Below are 24,798 nucleotides of genomic sequence, written 5' to 3' on the forward strand. Positions count from 1 at the left end.
GCACATCAGACATTCATATCACTGAATCTCTGCGTTCCACAGTCCAGTGCACAATTATGATTATTAGAGAAGTAAAAGTATATTTTACATTAAAATATCAGTAATGACATTTTTCGAAGCTGGCAAAGAATATCAATCCATCAGATTATACAAAGGCCTAAACTTCAGAGATGGGTATTTGACATTTGCAGTCCCTCTTTGGCATGACCTTTGCAGCAGTTCACCAAACATGTCTAGTGTCAATCTAACCATTTGCCTCTGAAATTATAATTTACCTTTCTGATGCAGAAGAGAAGCACAGTAAGTAACAGCATTTTGATTCTGTTTTTTATAGATGTCACAGCACAACATTCACCTTTTCAGTTGAAAAGTTCAATTTCAAATATGACAAGTTATGTTGATTTGAAATAATCTGATGATGGTCTTCATTTCCCATGGGCTGGAAAATGAAGAGTTTCTAGAGATGCTGCAACAGAAAACACATGACACAAATGAAAAATGTTATCTGACCAGAAAATAAAATCAGCAACAAGAAATCCAAGAGTAATAAGAACCCTCACTACATCGGTTTGTTGCCTACCTCAGATTCCTACCAACTTATGCAGGGTACCAAGTGAATTAAAACATGTACACGCGCGGGTAACAGCTTTTCATATAATATTGTATGAATTAAACTGGATATTATATGGCACATGCAGCCTTGTCACACGTGTTTCAGTGCAGCCAAGGCAGTGTAAAAGCTTGAACCACAGCTCCACTGTGTGGTGAAATAATGAACATCCAACACTTACTTGGACTACTGGGGGAGAATTGTCAGGATAACATGTAAATAAAAATCTAAACACTATCAAACTCTGGCAGATTAAAAAGGTTTCAGGTAGAAGTAGAAGTATCATAACACACAAAAGTCACTGCATGTCTCTCTTTATGGATTCATAAAATAAAACAAAAAACAAAACTCATTTTAAGACGTAGTTTCTATTGTGCATTGACCTAAGGATATCAAAATAAATTGCTCAATAATAAGTAAGTATTGTGGCTTAAAAGTGAGTTCATGTTCAGTCATAAATAATGACAATGGTGTGCACACCCCTACAAAATCGCTATCCAAACAAATATCAGTGTTTCTCCCATGTGTCTTTAGTCCAAATCAGTTTAGAATCCTGAGCAACAGGTTTTTCTAGCAACTGACTGCACAGGTGGATGAGCAGACAGTAAATGACAGTGATATAAAGAAATGAAAAGAATGGCTCATTGTCTTCATTTCATCAACCAATGTGACGTTCTGAGATGCACTACACCCTTCAATGCCTCCCAATGCGACAAGGCTATCATGTTTCACAGACGACTGCAGTAGACAGACATTCTTTCCAAACGACTACAACAACACTGTGTACTGGAAAACTACCTCGTTAAACACATCTTATGCACCAGGAAGCTGTGCTTTAGTTGTACCCTCACAAGCATTTTCTGATGATCACCTGCTGTGTGGTTTTCTGTGTCTGTGTCACAGACAGACGATCGAGACAAGTTAAATTAGTTTAGCTCTCATTGAACCGTTTTTAGCTCAGACTAAGAATATGTGTGAGTCACAGTTAGTTGGAAAGACTTACGTCTTAAAATGCCAAAGGTGCACATTAACCAGAGTCAGACACTGTGCAAGACTGAAGCATGAGATCGGTATTCCTCGGCAAATAGGACAAACGTCGAGGATTCCAATGCTGTTTGAATGTTTGATGATGGAAACAAATAACATAACTAAACTAAAAGGTCACTAAATAAGAGGAAAGCCCAGCACTGGAGGGGCAGATTCAGCTGTGTGCCTTAATTTGAATTACAGAGGTCAAATCCTGGAAGACCACTCATGAACCAAACCACACAAGCTCAGCCCATAATGCATTGGGACAATGATGAAAACGCACTGCCTACTCCAGGGGTGCACAACTTCACCCCTCGAGGGCCACTATCTTGCTTGTTTTTCAACTGTTACGTATATCAGGTGTTCCAATCCACAAACAAATGTCCACCAAATTGAACAAATATAAAAAAAATCTTTTTGAGATTGGCACCAACATTTATACAGATTATAAAACCTACATTTGTCACCAGTATTGAGCCAAATATCTCATCATAAAAATCCCATGTTACAAAAGTTCACCAGGGCAAGATATGATCACATTTTATCTCAACATCAGCTTGTTTCAACACCAGTCTGTTTTCATACACTGCAGAACAGTTTGTACTGGATCTTTTTTCACAGAACTACTGCACTTCCCTGTTATTCTTGCATCTGATTCTGTAAATGCCACAAATGAAAACCAATTTCAGCCAGACGTGCCAAACACTGCTGTGTTATTCCGCCAAAGTTAATGGTACACTACACTGTTCTCAGTATGTTTAAGCATGGCTACGCTCTGTGGTCTTGTGTATACTACACCCACACATTCATAGCTGCAGTTCAAAATTTCACCTGTCGTAACCGTTTTGTCAACATTTTTAGAAAATGAAGGCAATTTTAAACTGATATGAATGATATGGCTCAAGAAGAAGACACATAGGGGCCAAACCCAAGACAGCTATGTCTGCTAAGAGATCCTGAGGCAGTTGCTTCCTTGTAGTCATGAAACTATAAATTAAATATAGTTTAGTTTGAAATATCACAATGTAGATTAGAAATGTGCAGTGCACCATAACACATAGCATTAATGTAATACCAATATTAGTAGCAAAACAGATTTAGCAAATTGTCTGTTGTTATCATCGAGCTTCTAACAACAAACGCTGAAAATGTATAGATTGTCTGAGCAATTCAACGTGTCTTGTGTGACTCATCGTCGAATGCCGTGTCTAATGCCATGTCTGCACTCTTTCCTCCTGTCTCTGCTACCAACTGTAGTCACAGGTGCACCTCGCCCTGTTAGCGGCACCTTACAAGGTGTCACCAGCTTTACTGCATTACAAAGAACCTGTGTAGGGCATGGTATATGTTATCAATTTAAGTGACATTTTTGAAGTCACAGATATCAGTATGAACACTTGGAAAAGGTGCCTTACCTGGCTGTGTTGATGTTGTATCGTCCTGGTCAAGAGTGGAAAGAGAGTGTGTATTATTCCACTGGAGGTGGATGGTGAATCGAAGAATCGAGTGCATACACAGTGTATTCAGTTAGAAGTGGATAGCTGAACATCAAATTTGCTGCTGGTGTCAGAAACTTAGGTAAAATTATATGATGTGATATAGCAGATGATGCTGTGTAATGTTAATAACGTCAATTTAAAATGCTTTAATTCCTTAAATTCAACTTTTGAATGCTCTTCTTGGGCATAGCTTTCAATATTTGTTGATTTGAGTTGATAGGTACAATGTTGTTGTTGTTATGTGACCGTAGTTCCAGTTCAGGAGGTTACATTTTGGAGTCTGCACTGTGGCTACATTTATAGCATATTGAAAATATACTGTTTTCAGTATCATAAAATTACCAGGCCTGTGCTACAGTTATGGGAAATAAAACAATATGCACAGACCACACTGTACAACCAACACACACCAATCAATCATTTAGAACATACATGTCCAAATTCCATTTGTTTTTCTTAATCTTATATATATCTTTATGATTACTTGTTATTATAATTTAACCCCGTTAGAACATGCGTTGATAGTACCCTTCATTCTCTCCTTATTGAAACTGTGCAGTTCATCTCTGTTTTTCCCCTAAACCTTCTCCTTTGATCTTTCTGTTTGTTTCCTGGTTGCCATTTTTTCTGAAACCATAAATGAAATTAAAGTAAAACAGTTCAGTGTGCTTCACCTACATCATCCAGCAGGAATGTTAATTAAACTAATTTCCTTGTTATACTATTTCCTGCACATTAACCTAGTTGAACAACATTAAGCCAAATTCTTCAGCACTGTCAGACAGTTGATGGGAGAGCCTAATTAGACCAAATTATTCAGGAGATTAGACTCAATTTGAAGTTTGTTTGTGAATTATGAAATGGTCTTACATGTAGTCTACATGTAGTCATTGGTGCTACAGGTCATTTCAACAGCCTTTTACCACCGTCCCAATTTACCTGTGTCATGCTGTCTCAAATGACCTAATACGTGATTTGGTAAATTTCCATCAAGAATCATCAGGTAATCAGTCACTGACAAATATAATACAATGCAGCGTCATTAGCAGATACATGATCATTTTCTTTCCACTCACTCATCACTGAACGCAGCTCAACAATGGGGAAGCAGCAGAAGTGTTTTCACTTTGAGGATCAGGAAGACAGGGCGTTTACAAATACTGAGAATGTCTCTCTCTTGGTATCCAGAACTGTTGTGATTTGCTTTGCTGCTGAGAAATAGCCATCTTCTAAAAAAAGTTTAGTGTTACAGTCTGTTTAGAAATGTTCAAATTCAGTCGTAGTTTAAGGACATAATACCTGCTTTATTATTACTGTTATGATTATTTGATGTGTTTGTTCAGATATATAAAATCTAACCACTTTACATTTTCTAATTTGAAATATGTGATGTGGCCGTGACAAATGAACCACAGTAGATATTTCTTATTTATAATAATTACATATTAGTTTTACAAAAACAGGGAATATGATCTGTTGATAGCAAACTTTTAACAGTGTCTAATAAAAAATAATCCTATTTTCACTGTGTTAATGTAAGTAATGATATGTTTAAACTATTTAATGATATACTTCCCCTCGCAGAAGATGTTGTTGGACAGCTGCACATGCTGTACACTACTGGGTTTCAATGTCTTGCCCCAGGACTCTTCAACATGTTTTCAGGAGGAACAAAGAAGACTGCTTTGCTATCTGAGCTACTGTCACCCCCAAGGCTCAAGTTTAACATCATTTCAGAGCAAATTGCAATGTAGCCCAGCCAGATGTGAATGGATCAGCTATACGTGTTATATTTATGTATCAACAATGTTCTAAGGGACATGACCTGTTGTATAATTTAAGGTTGATAGCATCAGTAAACAATCTGTCATTACCCCATCTGTGTTGGTGGCTGTACAACCACATTCCTCACAGAGATATTGTCTTTTCTGCTCAGGTTTCACGTGTCACGTAGTCAGTGGTTCCTTCCTGCACAAAGTAAAATATGCCCAAGTAAAACAGATCAATGTGAAGAGATGCCCCTAAAGAAGCAATAAACTGCTTGTGTAAAAGTAATCTCCAGTGTTCACCTATATGTTTTAGAGTCAGGTGTCTGTAATTCGTTTGGATATTTAATCACAGATTGCTTCTTTGAGTGTGTTTTTGTTTTCATCTCTTAACTTTTACTAGATAATTATCTATTAAGAAAAATTAGCCACATTGAAGTTAAATCACATTAAGATTTTTACAGTATCTAGGCCTCCACAGTATTTATTCTAGTAATGTATGCACCAGTACTAAATCTCTTATTACTTCATGCACTCGTACTATAATATATCTTTTCTTGCAGTTTCACTGTACCAAATATAAATCACCTTCTATACTGAATTCATTGTAAATCTTCAGAGAGACATTATTCATTATTCTGATCCACCGACATTTTGTTGGTGCATCTATATCGATTATGCATGTTTAAGAGCACTAAATAAATCTCTACTTTTGCATGTTGATCTTGACTTCTATTAATGACCTGGTAAGATACAATACACCAAACAATGCCAGTTCAACTGAGGGTATCTTTGAACACAATTAGAGAACAGAGAAAGCTATTATTACTACAACTGCATGAAATTCCTACGCCTATTCCTCTTTGCCACCATTAGCATGTTAGACTTTTTTCTTGGTGCCAGTTTTCACTATCAGCTTAATGTTAACACGTGCAAAAGTAAGAGTGCAGTCATAGGTTGAAGACATTTTTTTTAGTTAGGTGTGCCAGTATCAAGGAGGACATCATTAACTTAATTAGATGAATTTATGTTCATGTTGTGACACGGTAAAATGTCTCCACAATGCATTTAAACTTGCATCAGACAAAATCGCAGAAGAAAATTTAAATTGTTTTTCCTGTTTTTGTAAGGTTTTACAATTGTCTTTTGTGTGTTTGTCTATTTTTTATGAATTCGTCTGTTTTCGCAATACATTATGTGTGATTTCCATGTTTTACCTGACAATAAGCATATGAATATGACCAATTTACTGCAATACACATTGTCTCATTGGATGATGAGACCATATAATGTTGTTAGATGAACATGCTGCTTAACCATCATCTAACATAATAAAAATAAAATAAAATATCATGTTTGTTATTCAGTTGGCTTCACCGGCTAACCCACTAAAGAAACCAGACGAAACACTTTAAAATAATGACACAGCTCAAACTCTGAACTAGATCCAGGTTTATGTTGCAGACAGTCAGAATTGTGAATCAAAGTGAATCAAAGTGGTCCTTTCTGCCACTGTGAGGACCATTCCATTGTTTTTTCTTTGCTCACATATTGATTTAGTTTTACATTGGATGTCTTTCCTGATGCAATCCTCCCCAATGTTGCACTAGGCTTTAGCCCGGCAGGCTTGTGCAACCTCAGTTGCAGGGGGTGTTGTTGACCTTTTGGGGCCTCAGTGTCTCGTCCAGAGAGACGTGTTAACAGACAAAAGGAATCAGGTTGCATACTGTTGAATCTAGAGTCGATAGGCGACTTCTTAGTGTGTGTCTACATATACCTGAGAATCATGTAAATCAAAAAAATTACCAAAAAGTGGATTTTGCCTAATAGGGGACTCAAATAAGACAACTGCTAAAAAAAAAAAGCTCAACTACTGCTCTTGCTGGTAGGGGTGAGCTGTTAACATTGCTAACATCACTGGTTGGAAGCGGTCTTCATGGCTCTTGACCCCTGCCCCAACTTATTTATTTGTATTATGTTGTTTCTCTTGCCAATAAGGAAATGAAACCTTTTTATCATGCAACTAAATTAGAGTCTAAAAGCAAATTTAATGATCACATACCTGATTAAATACATCTTGTTCCTTGTTTCAGTTCACAGATGACTATTATGGTTTATAAAACCAGGTCAGATGGGGTGATGGAGAAATAGCAGCTTATTAATGCATATTAAGTGTGATTTGGGAATTACTCATAACTATGCTGAGGTGATTGCAGGTTATAGCCACACCCCAGCACCACCTTTTTTGACCAAAACCTGGAAAAGCTGCCGAATGACATGTGGGAACGACAGTTATGTGAAAGACAAACACTTCTGCTATGTTTCATGCTAGAGCCAGTGCTAACAGAAACAAAAGTAATGCAGCTTCAATGTATACAGGGAGGGGCACGGACAGGTTCACCATAGTCACAATACATGTCCATGTGAATAGAAATCAGTTCCTAAATCAGTTACAGTGTAAGTGATGGGGGGTAAAACACAGTCCAGGAAGATATTATGAGGCTTTGCCAGTCTAAGTTCAAGAAATCAAGAATCTTGCAAAGTTTCAGTCATATCCACTCTTTGTGTTGTCCCTCATTCGCCACTCATGAAGGAAAGACAAGCACATGTACTATGAATCTTGCTTTTAAGGACGTTATGCCTGCAGGTGTAATGTTGAACATAAATTTTTTGCATGGTTGAAAACTGTGCCTGATGTCTCTCCCTTTTTTTATTTCGCTGAACACTAGGCTCCATGCATTAGTATTCAGATTTAAGTGAATGTTGCTCCATAGGAGAGTTTTAGCGCTGTTGTATATTGTTTGTGTATTAATCTGTAATCAGATTAACCAGAACTGAAAACTACAACCACAGAATGATCTCACAACAAAAGATGTTAGTCAGCCAGAACTACAGAGGCCTAACATAACTTTCACTCCTTTGTCTTTCTTCCAACATTTGTGCACTCCGCTCTCCAGCAGGTTTAATCTAGTAAAGTCAGTTACATCATGTCCTGTGTTTTGACAAGAGCAGGATTCACATTTCATACATTTCCCGTTTTCACACTTCACACACAGAAGTCAGTATTATAAAATGTTGTTTTGGTTTATGCATTTCAGCATCATAACGCATTGAATTCTGCTATGCCATGCACCTCTTTTGCTGCAGTGTAACAATAAATGAACTGCTCCTCTTTTCTCGAGAATTTTGGAAGATTAAGAGGCTTCTGAGTTTATTAGAGTTGATGCATTGTACAGTAACTGATTCTAATGAAAACTATGCATTGTTGTTTTTAGTTCAACTGGAAATATCAGAGAATTAAAACTTGGAATGCTGCTACATTGACGTTTGCACTCAAGCTCCTAAACAATGGACCTGAAAAGACCCATAATCTTGATTTATTGTCTTCCTGTCACTTTGTAAAAATACAAAACCATCAAAATCTCATATTTCCTGTTTTTACACTGATAATTACTATTCAATATGTTAACTTGCATTTAGAAGCTGTCAGTCTGCCATGCATGCTATTATAATGCAATATCATAATACATATCATTTTACAACAATAATGACTGATGCACTGTTTTCCATTTCTACATTCATCATTTCCTAATGATGAATAGCAATCAGTGTATTTTCTGGGCTCTAGTTTGTGAACTCTAACACATTCAAATTTGACTTGTTTTAACAATAGTTCTTGTTAATGGTACAAAAATACGCTTGTTTCTTCATTATTCTGTTAATATATAGGGATTATTCCATTGTATTGTTTTAAGCACATGCTTAAGATCAGGTTGAACTGGTCTGCTGATAGAAATCTCAGCACCAAGACGTTAGAGAACACACCCCCACTGACAGTTTCTCATATTGTCACACAGATACCATAGGTGTGTGACTGACGTGACGCGACATTATTAACTGGTGGCAGTGATTTCTGGTCTTTTTAGTTCACTGGAGCACCAACCTGTACACTGCAACAGGGTGGCACTGGAATAATATGATCTAATTTTATTCTCTAAAAGGAAACTCAGGTGAGCAACAATGCTTAAAACAAAATCCAGACGCACTGTGTCAGGTTTTCTATAAAAATTCATTCAAATTGTTAAAAACTATGGTCACATCTTGTCACATTCGCTACTCAGTGAATGCGCTGCTATTGCCACTTACTATGTGGTAACGTACCTCTGCCCTACAGTTGCTTTCTTTCTAACAGAATCAAGAGAATGACGCTTGCTTGCTTTAATTTGAAGGGATTAACAGTTTTCTCATATTAATGCTCAGTTTTCTGGTCAGATTTATTATATTTTGTGAATGTGCTGCTGTTACATTTTGGTAACATTCATGTGCGCTGCAGTTGCTGTCTTCCAACCAAATCAGGGCAATAAGTGTTGTTGGTGTTTGCTTTATTTTGAAAAGCTTGACAATATTCTCATCTTAGTAATGTCGTTTTTTTAACTGAATATTGTAATAGTAACCTGATAAATGCAAACATAAGGCAGCTTTACTAGCACATTACAAACATGTAGACAGAAAAAGACAAAAAAATGTTTTGCACAGGCAAAAAAAATCAATAGAACAACTTTTAAAAAATAAAATTAAACAACTAGTAATGATAAAATACAGCATGGCTAACTGAAAGTAATATAATGGGAAAGAATTCACAATCAAAAAGAAGAAGAAACAGCTGAATTCAAAATATCTAACATATACGTATGATTAATGTGTAAGTCAGCATGACATATTGGTTTTATTTATAGTATCACAAACCAGTAAAAACCAGGGAATGAAAGAGTCCATTGATACTGTTCTTGAGTGTCATGTAAATGTCATGTTGTCTCAAGTGTAAACAAGTGATTACATTTGACTAATGTTCAAAAATATAGAGTTGTTTGAGGGAGATCAGTCAAGATGATATATCGCAAAACAGTAAGACGTCCTGTTCGTTGTGTCTTTAGGCACACATGGAAATGGCACACGGAGAGATCCGAGAGGAGAGAGCCAAAGACCCGGTGGAAGAGGTCACCGAGGAACGATTCCTTAAAGATCTCTACCTTTTCATGAAGAAGAGAGATACACCAATAGAGAGAATCCCACATCTTGGCTTCAAACAAAGTACTTTTATTATTATTATTTTATTATTAATTTGATGACATTTTGATGCAGTTTGCTTGTTTTATGCACCAAAATGCTGCCAGTCGCGATTGTTTAATGTCATGTTTAGTTAATAATGACAATAATTAACAGGTTTGAAGCAATTGTTTAATTAATTCATTAATTAGACAACAGAAATTGAATCTATAGCTATTTAATGAGAAATGAGTTGTTTAAGTCATGGATTCTTTACTGTGTGGTTGTTAGCGAGGAAAAAAAACACTTTTTTCATTTCACAGAACAAACAACTGACTTTTTTTTTTAGAAAATAATAAAATTAAATTAAATCCAATTGCCAAATTCTATTAATACATGTATTTGATTATGTACATTTTCTTTATGTTTCAGTTGATTTATTTGTGATGTTCAAGACTGTCAGAGATTTGGGCGGCTACCACCAGGTAATCAAAAATTTCTATATTTCTCACATGCATACATTTTAAGTAATAATATTATAATTAGTATGTACAAAATAAATGCATAAAATGTAAATACACTGATGGTATGCATCAGTGGCTTGTGTGTCTATCTACATACATTCATTAAATAATAACTCCTGAACTTCGACAGGTGACTGCTCAGCAGCTGTGGAAGCAAGTTTACAACACTTTAGGAGGAAACCCTCGAAGCACAAGTGCAGCCACCTGCACCCGCAGACATTATGAAAAGTGAGTTAAACAATTCATGTGCAATTTAAAAATGACATTAACATTAAATAAATTATATTAATTGGATCCTTGTGCTTTTTGTGCAGGTTGCTTTTGCCATATGAATGCCAAGTGAAGGGCATATTAATGAACGCCTTGCCTCGACAACAGCCAAAAGCCCTCCACTATCCCAACTTCATCAAAGATGATGACGATGATGGTCAGAGACCAGCTAAACGCAAACTGATATCAATGCCACTGCACCAGGTTGGTATTGCTTATTCTGGGGCTCAGTAAACTCCACATTGAAGCAAACATTTTACAATAAAAGAAAATAGAGAATGACATCATGCCAAGAATTCTCTCCTGTGTCATGTCATGTCAAACTATTTTTTCAACCTCACTTATCTTTCAACAGAACCCTTTTAACCACCTGCCGGATCCACACGGGAATGTTTTCCCTTTGCCTCTCCACTGTTCTCACTACTATCATCCAAGCCACACAGTTCTGCCCCCATATGTTCCCATCTCCCCATCAGTGTTGACATCACACAGTCCCCCGGCTCCTAAGCCCCAGTTCACCTTCCACCCATCTTTTTCAACCTCAACACAAGCGGATAAAGGGCCACTGGAGTACTTACGCGGCCTGGCAGACAAGTACAAGCATTTAGCTGGACTGGCTGAACCCCTCAACCTAAGCACTAAAGCATCAAGCCAGGAGACCAACAAAAATACAGCCTCATCATTCTCCCCACCTTCACTGAGCAAGAACCCAAAGTTTTTGAATAAACCATCCCCGCTGTATACTCTTCATCAAGTGGCGAGAAATGGGGAGACACAAGATGGCGAGGCAGCTGTGGAAGTCAAACCATATTTATATCCTGCTGAAGAAAAGGATGCATATATCATTGATGACAACTCAGCCTCAAGCAGCCCTACGTATGACTGTTGTCCGACACTGAGAAAAGATGAAGGCACCAGTGGGATGGCACAGAAACCCAGCACTCCTAAAACAGACTTTACCATCTGGCCCAGAGAAGAGGGAGAGGGTAGTCCAGAAGTAAGGAGGCTCAATCTCAGCCATATTGTGCCCAATCTCCCACGAGACAATGGAGGCAAGATGGAAATTGAGATACCATTGTCTGTGTTACACAAGTGGCTCAAGCTGTGTCAGGCTGAGCCGTCAACCGCGATGCCTGGAGCTATGCAAGTAACAGCATTATCTACTAACAAGGAACACACTGAACAAAAAAGTCCAACACACACAGATGTCTTCTCCATGAGCATGCCATCTCACATGAATCCCCAACACCAGAGCTCGGCTCCGGAGGATCTGAGGCTGAGACCAAGGCATGGACCAAGCCCCACAACCACCAACCAGACACCAAGTCATCCCAATACAGGCCAAAATCATTTCAGCAGGTACAAACCTTTGCCTTCAGGTGGCATTCTAAAAAACGCATCCAGCCGTGATGTCTATCCACTTGAGCAGCAGGATACATACAAATCCGAACCCCAAAGTCACTGGAGTCCGTACGACAAAGAGCTGCAGGCCCTGAAAACGGGCTATGGCCCCGTCACAGGTCAACAAGACTTTACAGTCACTAAACCATATACTGAAGACATACCCAAGGGAGGGAATGAGAGGTCAGAGGTGGGTCCCTCAGCTGTCCTGATGGTGGACTCCAGCCCAGGCCCCTTGTTGCAACTCACCACTGAAGAGGTGATGAAGCTGAAGAAAATCATCTCGAGATCATTGTGAAGATCAGTTCAGATAATTACACTGATACTCCAACACCACATTAAAGCTGCCTTAGATCATTTTGCTTTTTTTTTATTTCCTAATGTATCTTGTTAATTTAAACTACCTGTCTTTACAAAAAGCATCAGTTCATGAGACTGCATGCTGCTGAATCTTTTTTGTACATATATGTATTCCTTGCATTGTATTCATCTAATAATAATGTAAAACTAAATCAATTTACACAAATAAAAGTACATTTTCCACAACTCACTTCTTGTTAGATTCTTTTGTCAACACCTCATCGCACTAGGTGTTATCTCAATTAGTTTAAGCCGTTAATTGGCTTCCTATACAAAGACTAATCCCAATGTCTGGAGCTTTAAGTGACATAATATGAAGCAGAATATCAAGCATAACAGCGATTGCTGCATATTTTCTGTCTCTACAAAAAACTACACCTTGCAACGACATATTTACTTGAAGTTATATTTAGCAGGTGTTGCAGCTATTGCTGGAAGAAGGAGATCTGATTCTCACTCCAATCACCCAGTTTCACTTTTTTTACTTGTTAACTCATGAGAAAACTATATTTCGTTTGTATTTGGCATGTATGTTTCTAGCTTTTTTTTTTTTTTCCAAGCACCCAAAGTTTTTGAATAAACCATCCCCTCTGTATGCTCCTCACCAATCATCAATATCTCACTCAAAGAAGAGAGTGAAAGAAGTCCAGAAGTAATTGAGATACCATCATCTGTGTGGCATCACAGACGATGATGTGTACATCTTTTGTACACATATACATTAATGATAATGAAAATCTAAATTAATTGAATCCGTTTACTTTACTAAGCTGAATTATTTGAGATAGCTATATAACATATGTATAAAGAAAAATATGAAGCATAGCAGCCATTACTGCATTTTTTCTGTCTCCTGCAAAACAAACAAACGACACCTTGCAATTAGATAATTGCTTAAAGCTATATTTAGGAGGTGTGGTAGCTATTACTGGAAAAACATGATCTCATTCTCTCCAGAAACGTATTTGTGTCGCTTGTTGAATCTTTAGTAAACTACATTATGTAATAACTGCAGCTTTTTAAAATTATTGGTATCTATAGCTTCCCCTAGGAAAGAGAATTGTCTTTATTCAAATCTTATATTTGCTTTTTTTTGGCCTTTATTAACATTTCATGAACGTACAGTCTGTGCATACTACACCACAGAAAATCAGTTCAATCAAAGCAGAATACGACGATTGTGCTCTAGTTAGATTTGTTTTTGTTTTATTTCATGTATGTATGTTTCAACCTTACATGTGCAGACTACAATTATGTTATTAGTATTGCACTATTGTTTTCAGGTTCAAGGCAGGTCAGGTATGACAACAACAACATGACACTCCCATCACTACAATTTCAGACAGTGATTATTCCGTGCAAATTACCCACATCATATCACCAAGTCCTGCGATAATCGTTATGATTCACTCTCTTGAACTGCATTTCACATGATTGAGGCTTTAAATCATTAACACAGGGACACGTATTGACCAAGCCAGAACGTCTACATTAAAACAATTTAGTTCTACGTCACATTGTCGTCATTATTTGGTTCATCAACACTCTTTATTCTTAACCAGAAAGTCCCCAGGTCTTAAATAACATAACTTGCTTGTTATATATTTCCTTGTACGACTGGAATAAAGTGGCTGCCAGCTGACATTGTCCTGGAGCAACAGATCCACATTACAGGATGTATTGAAAGGCCAACTTCAACACAGGTGGTGCCTGTTTGTTTCCTGTTTCAAACCTGTTGCTTCTTAAATTGTTTTTCTTTTGTACATAAAACTTAACAAACCTTCAATATTTAGTTATTTAATTTTCAGTAGCTTTATCTTTTAGCACATCTTCTGCTACCTGTAGGGACGATATGGTGGTGTTAGGAATAATTCATAAAACCAAAACCCCTGCTGTAATGTTTTATTAGCTTCACCTTGCTTTAAAGAGGAAATAGCTGCATGTATCAGTTGACCCAAGGAATCAGAATGATTTCCAGAAGGTATGTCAAATCGTGTCAGTATGAACACGTTGGATGGTTTGAAAGTTGCTGCCAATCTGAATAAGAAAGTACAGTATAGTCGGTTCTGTATATGTTTGCACAGTGACACAGCTTTTATAATTTTATATTTGTTAAAATTAAATAAAAAATAATAATTAAAAATGTAATTTAAAAATAAAAAATAAGAATTCAAATGTATGTGTATCCTTGCAGGAAATATGGTCACTTTTAATTAACAAACTGATAAATTCAGTTGTCAACTTTGATACTTGATCGGATTTGCAATCAAGTATTAAATCTAACAATTCGTCCAACAATTCAATGACTCCTGATACCCGGAACAGACATCAGCACACAGCTGATGAGGTTTTTCCCTGTTTATCAACTCTCAGCTATATTCACTTTCTGCACACATACATCATCAGTAAATGAACAGCTCGTGTTGGCAGCCACATCACAATATTACATACAGCGTGCTTCACAGATGACAAGGTATGCTTCCAATGGTGCATTTATTGCTTCCTTCTTCTCTTCACATATTTCTGGTACGAGGAGGATGCTGGAAGGTCTGGATCTGAATCTGTCTGACTATTGTAAAGGGGTTTTTCTTCACCATGGAAACAATTCTCCTGTCAAACAAGCAAGCCAGCTTCAGTATGAAACAGGCTGTCGGAGGAGGTAATAACTGAACTGGTAAATACACAGTAGAGTGTATGAATGAACCTTTCACAGAATCAGGAAACATAAAATACTTTAATATATTTAGATGTGGTCCAACATTAATCCTGCATTAGGGACCTATCAATCAGTTAGATAACGGGTTGACTGTTTTATTGAGGCTTTATCACTCTTCATCAACACACTATGCCAGAACTGCTGTATAATATTACAGGTTGATTTTCATGCATTGGAAATGTACATACAATCAAATTTATGTTTATGTTATGCACATTACTTTCTCTATTAATATTACTTAGGATTTATGATGAGATATAGAGGAATGAAAAATAACTAATGCTAGAAGTTTGGATGTGTCCTCTGTAGATTTGGAAATAGCACCATTTATCATGTCCATATTCTTTTCTTTGACCAGACATGGTATCCACATTAACTTTCTCACTTCTCCAGTGCAACTGTGGCAGGGTCATCAATAACTGGAAAAAAAAGAGAAAGAGAAAGGAGACTTACAGCAAACTGTAGTGCAAGGTTAGTTTAAAAAAGAAGGAGGTCCTCTTAAATATCATCATATCTAATGATTCGTGAGAAATTAACTGGAATGTTATTATAGCACCTACGTACCATTAACATTCCTGAGGTGAAAACAGCACCCATCACATCTTCCTGAGCGTTAGATCTATTCATGCTTAAATCAATCAAAACTATTGTGAATTCCCCTGTAAGCACGGGTTGGTATGAGGATAAGATTAATTTCCTTATGAGCTTTTATTGCCGTAACAAGCATGTGACTAAACTGTAAACTGGGTGCATTCACTTCATTCCTCATTGTTATGAGATTTGTACCATGCTGTGGTAGTTTGGGCCGGGTCCATGCCAAGCATGATCCGAAATGATTTTAGTATGATGTAGCCAAAGAACGCGCTGCCAAAATCAATATTGCCTCGTTTTGTGTCTTCTGGATCCTGTCCATGCAAAGTTGCATAAATGCTAAAGACTGTGTGGCGTCAAACAGCAGCTCTTTGAATCCCTCTAAGTGCAGCTACCCACTCATGAAGTCTCACAATCAGGTTTCCTACATGTACAAGCAATGCTTTACCATGTGCAGCGCTGTTGCATTGGACACAATTTAAGGAAAACAGGTTGTTTCTAACCCTGAAATTATGTTTAAGCATACAATATCACAGTACCTTGACGAGGGCTGAGGTTTATAAAATGTAATAATAGATAAGCTTTATTATTAGTTGATAAAACATTGATGTGGTAGAAATAGTCTGCATGTCTAATATTCTGTAAAACTCCAACTTTACTGCAACTATCTCTGCAATAAATATGAATATATAAGAATGAATATGAAAAAAACAAACAAATGAAGAGTTGAGGTGGGAGAACGTCACTATTTGATTGCTAGTTACTGACATCTATGGGGACTAATATTGCTTTCCTAACAGAGATAGAAATCCACAGACACATGCCTCATGGCTCCAGCCAACTAACACAAACAGTGTAGTTAATGTTTGCATTCAATGCACGTCTGACTAATTCCTGGAATACTAGCATACCAAACATACATGCAAAGCATTCACAGGCAACCAAAAGTCACATTGTAAAGACTGGATCAAGTCTTCTTCTTAGCTTGTTATGATACATATATCAACTTGCAAGTCTTCGGCACAACTTGTTTTCCAGGAAATTTCTTTTTACACAATCACACTCATAACAGTATCAGTAGCACTTGACACCCATGTGAATTATGTGCCAACTTAAACTGAATGTTTGCCTTTGTAGGAAGTCATATAGGTGTAGTGCACAATGTATAAAGGGACTATTATGGTTTGATTCAATGAGGTATTTATCTAGCTAAGCTGTAATGTCACTTGGTAAGTCGGAGCTGACCTAAATAGAGATAAACTTTATTGTCATTGCAACATCGTACAACGAGATTAAGGGTTAGGGTTAGGGTTGTGCATCAAAGAATATTTATTGCCCTATGTCATAGTTCGTTCCTGCCTTTTCTATGAGAACAAATATACTGGGCAAAAGTAATTAGATTGATCGATTGATGTAATGACAAGTTGTTAATATAGCCTCAATTCCTCCAGAGGTGTACAGTAAAAAAACGGATTTCACTGAGAAGTTATTACTTAATACTAGGGCGAGGGCAACCCTGGTCCATGAGAGTCACTGTCCTGTCCTAACTGTTATAAATAAAGAACTAAACATATAAGATATTTGAAGAAATGCAAAGAAATTACTAATAATCTGCCTCTAACATATTAATTACCTTTATTGACATGTTTTATCTACTGAGATATTAGCTATGCTTCACAAGATAAGCCTGGTTATCTAAGACACATCAACAGAAAGATTATTCTTAATCTTAGTATCACATTACTATCACATTACCTAAAATGAAGGAAACAAAAATAGAGAATTGGAAAGTAAGACGAAGCTCAAATATCATTACTGAACAACTCTGATTTGACAAATTTCCCCAAGGGGATCAATAAAGTAAGTCTTAATTAAACTCTAGTTATGACATTTCTGAGTGCTACAAAATACATTTTTAACAAAGCTATAATTGTTAAACATAGATAGTGCAATATAAATTAGAATTGTGTTTTAACAATCCCTCCATTTGTCATAACTCGTCATAGGCCATGACAAAAATGGGGAGAGACACAGAAGTTGCTGGCAAAATGTATTAACTTGTTGTAGTAGAGAGAATACATAATCAATAGCATGTAAATAGAATATAAATAGTGTTGAAAAGTGAAAACAAACACCAAATAAAAGCAAAAGGAGCTGCAGGAGCATGCGGCATCTGGCTGCACAACAAACCACTCAGACACCTGAAAAAGAAAGTATATGCAAACATACCAATACACACCCACACAGACTCAGACTGGGCTGTCACAAAGTCTATTTTAAAGACAGCGTTCATTGCTCAGAGACGGTAGCACTATGTAATGTTGTACTACTAAAGAAAACCATACGTGCAAATTAATCCAGGCGTAAAATGAGAATAGTGGGAGGAATGTCGTGTGTGGTGGAAGGCCTACCTTTCCTTGTAGTAGGAAGAGAGTAATGTGCGAATCTCAACAGATAAATCTGGAACCACAAGACACTCTCTGCCAGGGGAGGGTGTTACTTAAAAATACAGAAGAGAGGGAAACAAGACAAACAGTTTGAAGTATTGTTCACACATATTAAAGTCTAGGTGAAACGTTTAAGCATCCGCCATTATAACTGGTTGAAATTCATAAGTTGATGAGGGGAATTCCTGCCCTGCAATTCTTTTGTCTATTCTTCCTTCTACAAGTTTTTTTTTTCTCAGCCTATTTTAATTCTTGTAATATTTTTTAAATATAATTCTTTTCATCCAAACAACACACCCACGATTTCGGTGTTAACATATTTGTTTGAGTATCACTGTATATTTTCTGATCAGCATGACTGGCATGTTTTTGTCAGCAGGTGTTGGAGATAATACTATTCACGTCAGAGGTGTCTGACTTGTTGTCCTGTGTCATTGTCAGGAAGTGCTATTTATCTTTTCAAGATCCTGCTATTTACTCAAACTTGTCTATCTACTTTTTGGTTAGGCATCGCTCCAGGTTTCTGCAAAGGATAACGCCTGTGAAAAAAGGGAACTGCATTTCATGGATTATCCATCCATCCATTTTCTTAACCGCTCGTCCACTCAGGGGTCACTGGAGGGGTGGAACCTGTCCCAGCTGTCATCGGACAAGAGGTGGGGTACACCCTGGACAGCTCGCCAGTCCATCGCAGGGCAGACATACAGAGGCAGACAAACATCCACACTAAGAGTCACCAATTAACTTAATATGCATGCCTTTGGAGGTGGGAGGAAACCTGAGTACCTGGAGAGAAACCATGTAGACACAGGGAGAACATGCCAACTTCACACCGAAAAGCACCCTGCCGACCCGTGGATTAAAACCAGGGCCCTTCTTGCTGTGAGGCAAAAATGCTAACCGCCCTTCATGACTTATTCTAGTGAATATTATACTTATACACCCAGCACAGAGGGTACATTTACACATTTAAGGCCTTTAAGTGACAACTCATGAAACTTGTTTCATTTGTACAAACAATTCAATTCAATTCCGTTTTATTTGCATAGCGCAGAATCACAACAAAAGTCATCTCAAGGCACTTTACAGAAAATCAAGATTTGTAAATTAATTCAGATACAAACAACAACGTTTTTGTGTTCTGTTGTGATCAACTTACTCAGTCACAAAAGAAAATCTGGTGCTTATCAGTTGGTCTTGTCTTATTAATGCATTTTTTGTTTGGGCACCACTTTTATACTTTTACTATATTTCTATTTCTGAGGTTCTTATTAGAATAGCCTAAAAAATATAGGAAATATGTAGACAGTAATAAAAAACACAACAAATTATTTGAAACACAAAGTTTATGTACGCTCAGTCACAATTATTGAGGGTGAGCTCTGCAAAAGGAATATGGAGAGGTTTGGAACAAAAGTAGGGGAAGCTCATCCTTTTATACTCCAACCAGCCTTGATCGGGAATGGTCTTTGTGGGAAGATAACAGCCAGGTAAACTACTTTTGGTGATTTTCTAATGTAAAAAGTGAGACACAGTGAGCTAAGATTGTTGCACAGTACTGAAAGTTGCTTTGGACAAGTGATTAATTTTACTGTAAGTTACTTGAAGCAAGAAAGAAAAATGAGCAGGAAGCTAGCAGGTAGCTAACAGGTGTGAGTATGTTGTGCTGATGTCAACCTGCTTGCTTTACTGTATTATTACCTATTTCATGGTAAAGTGATCCCTGCTTCGCTGTGATGGATCTTCTGGAGCTCGGCATTTCAATCTTCATGAGATGATCACAACACTGCTTCCACACACCTGCAATGGGTTAAGCGTCAAGTTAGTGACAGGTTCTTTCTTCAGTGATGAATATACTATCAACATCTTTCTCTCTCCAATTAGGCTGTCAAACGGTATTTACAATAGCTGTTAAGTTGGCAGAGTCTCAATTCTAATGTCTGTCATAGTGTCTGCAATAATACATATGGAGATGATATCATACCTGTCATGCTACATACCAGACATTTGTAGTTGTATGTAGTTTGATAACTTAATTTCCAGAATACTTATCATAATAATCATATTTGTGCTAGGGATGTGTCTTTGAGTTAAAGTTTCACACCGGCTCCCTTAAAGCTTTACTTTCCTTTGCACATCGTCGCTAATATCAACAAGAAATTAAAAAGATTTTCAAGGATCATCAGAACAAAGGTCCCATACATACCAGAGACATTATATTAGATTAGAGATGGATCTATTTAAAGAACCTACATATTAACCTATCTGATAAGTCAAATTTACAATTGTCAAATCAATAAATTTAGTGTTGGTGACATTTTTGGCACTTCACACTAACATACACACCATCTCTTTCCAAAAAAATGTCCAAGTACAAAGACAAATGGTAAACAAAAGCCTGACAACAAACAAACCCTTGCAAATGCACCAGAGTGGTAAATAACCACCTGATTCTATTGTTACCACATCAATTATTGCACAAGATGGCTTGGGTTATGCGTGGGTTATTGCATTGCTACCTGCAATAACCCACGTATAAAAATAAGATTTCTGTCAAATCTCATCAATGCACATAAGGAAGTCACAAAAATATCCCCAGGGTGCACCGTATCTAATTCATGCAGCAGATGACACACCCAATGACAAGAAATGAATAAAAGAATGCAACCGTCTATTGACAAGAAACTGTCTACTGTGTGTCCCTCACATGAAAAAGTTTGAAGGCAGGATCCTTAAAGATTTGAAATAATTGCTGAAGAAATTATTTTATGAAAAGTACAAAGATTAAAAGTTCAAGTAGCATCAGATGATCTTAAAATAGACAGTCAGTACTATTACTTCATCCTAAATCCTGAAACAAAGAGCCAGTGTAGATTTCACAGCTACAATTTGCTATTGTGCACGTAACTACCCACCGGCCATTTGGACGCACGCATTTGGCATATGTAGTTGTTTAACCACTCTGAGACACGAGAAACCAATTTTGAAAATGTTTGCCTGATCATGATGTCTGAATTACACACTATGACAGGTGAAACACACGAGGCACGTCAACTATAGATCTCTGCCTCTGACACAGTGGAAACGAAGAAATGTGCATTTACATGTTAGGTCAATTCCAGAGAAGTTCAACACGCTCATGCAGTTTTTGACAGTGAAGCCCTGTCGGCACTATGTTTAACGAGGCAGGAGAACTGTATATATAAAACAGTGACCAGTGGAGTATTTTGCTTTGTACCAAGCTTTTTAATTATATGCTCACTTGTCTTTTGCACAAAAATGAACACTGAACAGCTACTCTAATGTTCCTATTTTAACCATAATTTTAAAACTCAACATCCTCTTTCTTTTCTAAATCTTAAATGTCATAACTAGCTCGGAGATCCAGCTCGTTATTCCACTCTGGTAATGACCCTTTTTTAGCCCAGTCATTATCTTTTACGGAAGTGGATGATTGTTATATGTTATTATCTGTAAAGAGGCTACCGGGAAAATTAAAAACTATGACAATGACACATAGATACATGACAAAACACGCCTGAGTGTGACTGTCTTTCCACCCTAATTACTGTCTTGATCACTATCACTGTGCTTAATTTGTATATTATTATTAAATATAGGTGTGAAAACTAGGTGCGGTATCTTCAGGAATTATTGCAATAATAACTGATCACTTAGTAATCAGCTATAGTTACAGTAATGGTGTAAGGTGCGTCTTTTAGCTCATAGGTTTGGTTTTATGTGATTAGGTGTATTCTGTTACTGTAATTTCTACCAAATTTTTCTTGACACGAGTCTAGAACTTGATGGACGTACAGCCCGATTGCCCTCATTGGACATAGTTTTTAAAGGCACACATCTGTGTGTCGCCCTTCACAATGACATCTTGCAATATCACATAGATCAGGACATGGGTATAAAAGTATTTTAAGGCTTTTAAGATTCCCAGGAGCACAGCAACTTCAATAACAGTCAAAAAGAAGAAGTCTGGAATGACCGGGAGTCTTCATAGCATTAGCGTCAGACCAGAAATCCAGTAGGACCAGACAAGTATGCTGATTGAAGTTCTCAGTCCTCAGCAGAGATGGGAGGACCTGTTAGTGGACAAACTATCTGCATCAGACCTTTATATTCAAATGACTGGATGGAAACTCCAGCCTGTGTGGAGTTAGCAGCATTGAAGGGACTCAAATGCTCTGCTTATTATTCTGATGGCACATGGTACATTTCAGCAACATGTACAGGGAGACTGGTCAGAGGCCAAGAAGGATAAAGAAAGGATAAACACAGAGAAGTCCTTTAAGTACATCTAGAGCACATCACACTAGGGACTATGGTGATGGTTCGCCTGTCAGCACAATAAAGACCTGAAGCCAGTAGTCAAGACAATGCTGGTGCAGCTTTAGGACAAGTATCTGACTGTCTTTGAGTAGCCCAGATCCTAGACTTTAGACACTTCCTATCCAATCTGATGCAACTTTAAATGATCAGCCAGAATGAAGGGGATGAACGGTCCAAATCCATGTGTAGGAAGCTCGGAGAAAGGACTCACAACCTTACAAAGGGCTTGCACACAGTACTGTATTAAACTTATTACGATTATTATTGTTAATGAATCAGGAATAAAACATGTCATTCACACTTTGTCATTATGGGTTATTCTTTGTAAACTCAGCTGCATATAGTGAAGGGGACTGAAAACCTTGTGTGTTTCACAACACTGCCACCAGTGCTTTGAGAGCTGAACCAATGTCCTCCCTAGTGTTGTCTCAGTGTTTTAAGATAACACTGTACACGCTCATTTCTGGCTGAAATATCAATATTATATTTGGACGTTATCATAAAGTTGCAAACACCACTCCCCCTAATATTTAGCTTGTTTCAGTAGAACCGTTGTTGCTTCCCTACGTCAAAAAAATGTCACACGTCACATGTTGTCCGTAAGATTATACTTGGTGTCAAGTTAATGACACTGTGTTAAAGTGTAACTTTATATAGTCCTAGAACTGGCAAGTTGTTAGTTGTTGTTCATGTCTACTGGGTGAGAAGGTACTGTACAGTCCACAAGCATGATCTCAGCCAGACATACAATAAATATTTTCTTTGTCACACTCTAAAGTGGCATGCAGGTTTCACAGACCCTGTGAACATGTCACTAAAGAATGCCGTCGTTCAGGTATCAGATGGTATATATTGTGCCGTTTTAAAAAAACATAACATACAAAGCCTGATAAACTACACCTGTAACTATACGTAGTTTCAGTCAAATCAATGTGGTGTGTCTAGTCTGTTCCTGACCAAGGCTATGATTAAAACACGCTTAGCGTCGTTTGGTAGCTGTAAAAACAGACAGTCTCATAAAAAAAAATAGAGACGGCGCATGAGAATGTGCACCATTGTGCTGCTGAACAAATAATTTGGTATGCTACTGACGCCGTCACTGGAAGGTCCAAACTGGCAACTGCAGTCTGTCACACAATGACAACATCAGACGTGTAAGCGTGTGCTGCCTGATGCTTGGTGCAGGTCAAAGTGGTTCAAAAAACAAAAGCAGGATTGTGGTTTGCCATTTGAAAAAAGAGAGATCGTCAAGGTGTGATTGAGCATGTTTGACACATGTGTCTGATGAGTCTTACACTAGGTGACAAACCACAAACTTGCTGCTAAAGTACACAATTTACTGTTGTGCTTAAACTTAGTGAATAAGCTACTGGCATTAGTGTCATACTTAATGAACAAATATGAACTGTTCTAAGATTTGAAAAGTATAAGCTACAAGGTCAATGCAGGTGTGTACTTATTGAATGTCTTACATATGTGTCATAGGGCTCTTGCATAAGCTGTTTTATCAAGGAAGTCATATTTGTAGCTCTGTTGGACACCTTGGGTGGGTTTCCTTTTGTTCATTTGCTGTATGTCTTAAAAACGGTCTTACAAATGAATGTGGATAATGAAACTGAAAAACAGGTCAGATGAATTCGTGACCACACAAATCACTGAAAAGTACCTCTTGTGTGTACTCTGATGCAGTTCCAGAACAATTTAAAATCAAACCTATCCTGTAATTAGAACAAATTAAGAAGACTGTCCAACCTTAACAGAAGTATGAAGCATGAGTACTTTCTGGCGTGAAAAGGTGATTGCTCTTTTGTACTACGCCCTCCCCGTAAACCTTAGATCAGGTATTCATTTAATCGCCTTCTAATTATTGTAGGCACTAAGGTGATCATTGCTCCTTGGCTATTGGCCTAAAGTCACACATAGGCTCCACTAAAGAGAAGTAGGGCAAACAAATTCAACCTTATAATTTTTCACACAGAAACCTGTTGTGCTGTAGCTTTGCACGTAGTAATGACAGGACTATATACTGCAAGGTCTCAGTGTTAAGATAAAGGGTTTGTTCATTCAGGCCTCACCTATGTTATAGATGTGGTGCCTGAGGGCCTCAGTCCAGCGCTGCATGTCATCAGACTTGTGCATGGTCAGCACATATGTCACATCCTCTCCTTGACCCGGTGTACTGATGTGTATACTTGGAA

The 24,798-nt window shown here is 37.5% G+C and overlaps 2 protein-coding genes across 3 annotated transcripts in view; one reads left to right on the forward strand and one right to left on the reverse strand.

Moving 5' to 3' along the window:
* The first annotated feature begins 8,764 nt into the window (after window positions 1–8,764).
* Window positions 8,765–12,695, forward strand: arid6 (AT-rich interaction domain 6). Its single transcript, XM_026353633.1, has 6 exons — window positions 8,765–8,914; window positions 9,839–9,995; window positions 10,383–10,435; window positions 10,605–10,702; window positions 10,789–10,948; window positions 11,100–12,695. Exons 2-6 carry the CDS (start codon window positions 9,845–9,847, stop codon window positions 12,441–12,443), a joined length of 1,806 nt encoding a protein of 601 aa, XP_026209418.1. The 5' UTR covers window positions 8,765–8,914; window positions 9,839–9,844; the 3' UTR covers window positions 12,444–12,695.
* A 988-nt stretch (window positions 12,696–13,683) lies between these two features.
* The window catches only part of LOC113158489 (rhotekin-like), a 14,968-nt gene continuing 3,853 nt past the window's right edge, over window positions 13,684–24,798 (reverse strand). The window contains exons 8-11 of one of the 2 annotated variants that reach the window (XM_026354417.1): window positions 24,676–24,798; window positions 19,961–20,059; window positions 18,224–18,311; window positions 13,684–15,640 (exon numbers count right to left, since the gene is read on the reverse strand). The exon at window positions 24,676–24,798 is cut by the window's right edge and continues 40 nt beyond it. In XM_026354417.1, the coding sequence (XP_026210202.1) occupies window positions 15,634–15,640; window positions 18,224–18,311; window positions 19,961–20,059; window positions 24,676–24,798 (317 nt within the window). In that variant the 3' untranslated portion in view covers window positions 13,684–15,633. Of the gene's footprint in view, window positions 15,641–18,223; window positions 18,312–18,959; window positions 19,772–19,960; window positions 20,060–24,675 lie in introns of those variants that run through there. The other variant, XM_026354418.1, reaches the window with a different exon arrangement.

The sequence above is a fragment of the Anabas testudineus genome, chromosome 12 (assembly GCF_900324465.2).
Source record: "Anabas testudineus chromosome 12, fAnaTes1.2, whole genome shotgun sequence".
In the NCBI taxonomy this organism is placed as follows: Eukaryota; Metazoa; Chordata; class Actinopteri; order Anabantiformes; family Anabantidae; genus Anabas; species Anabas testudineus.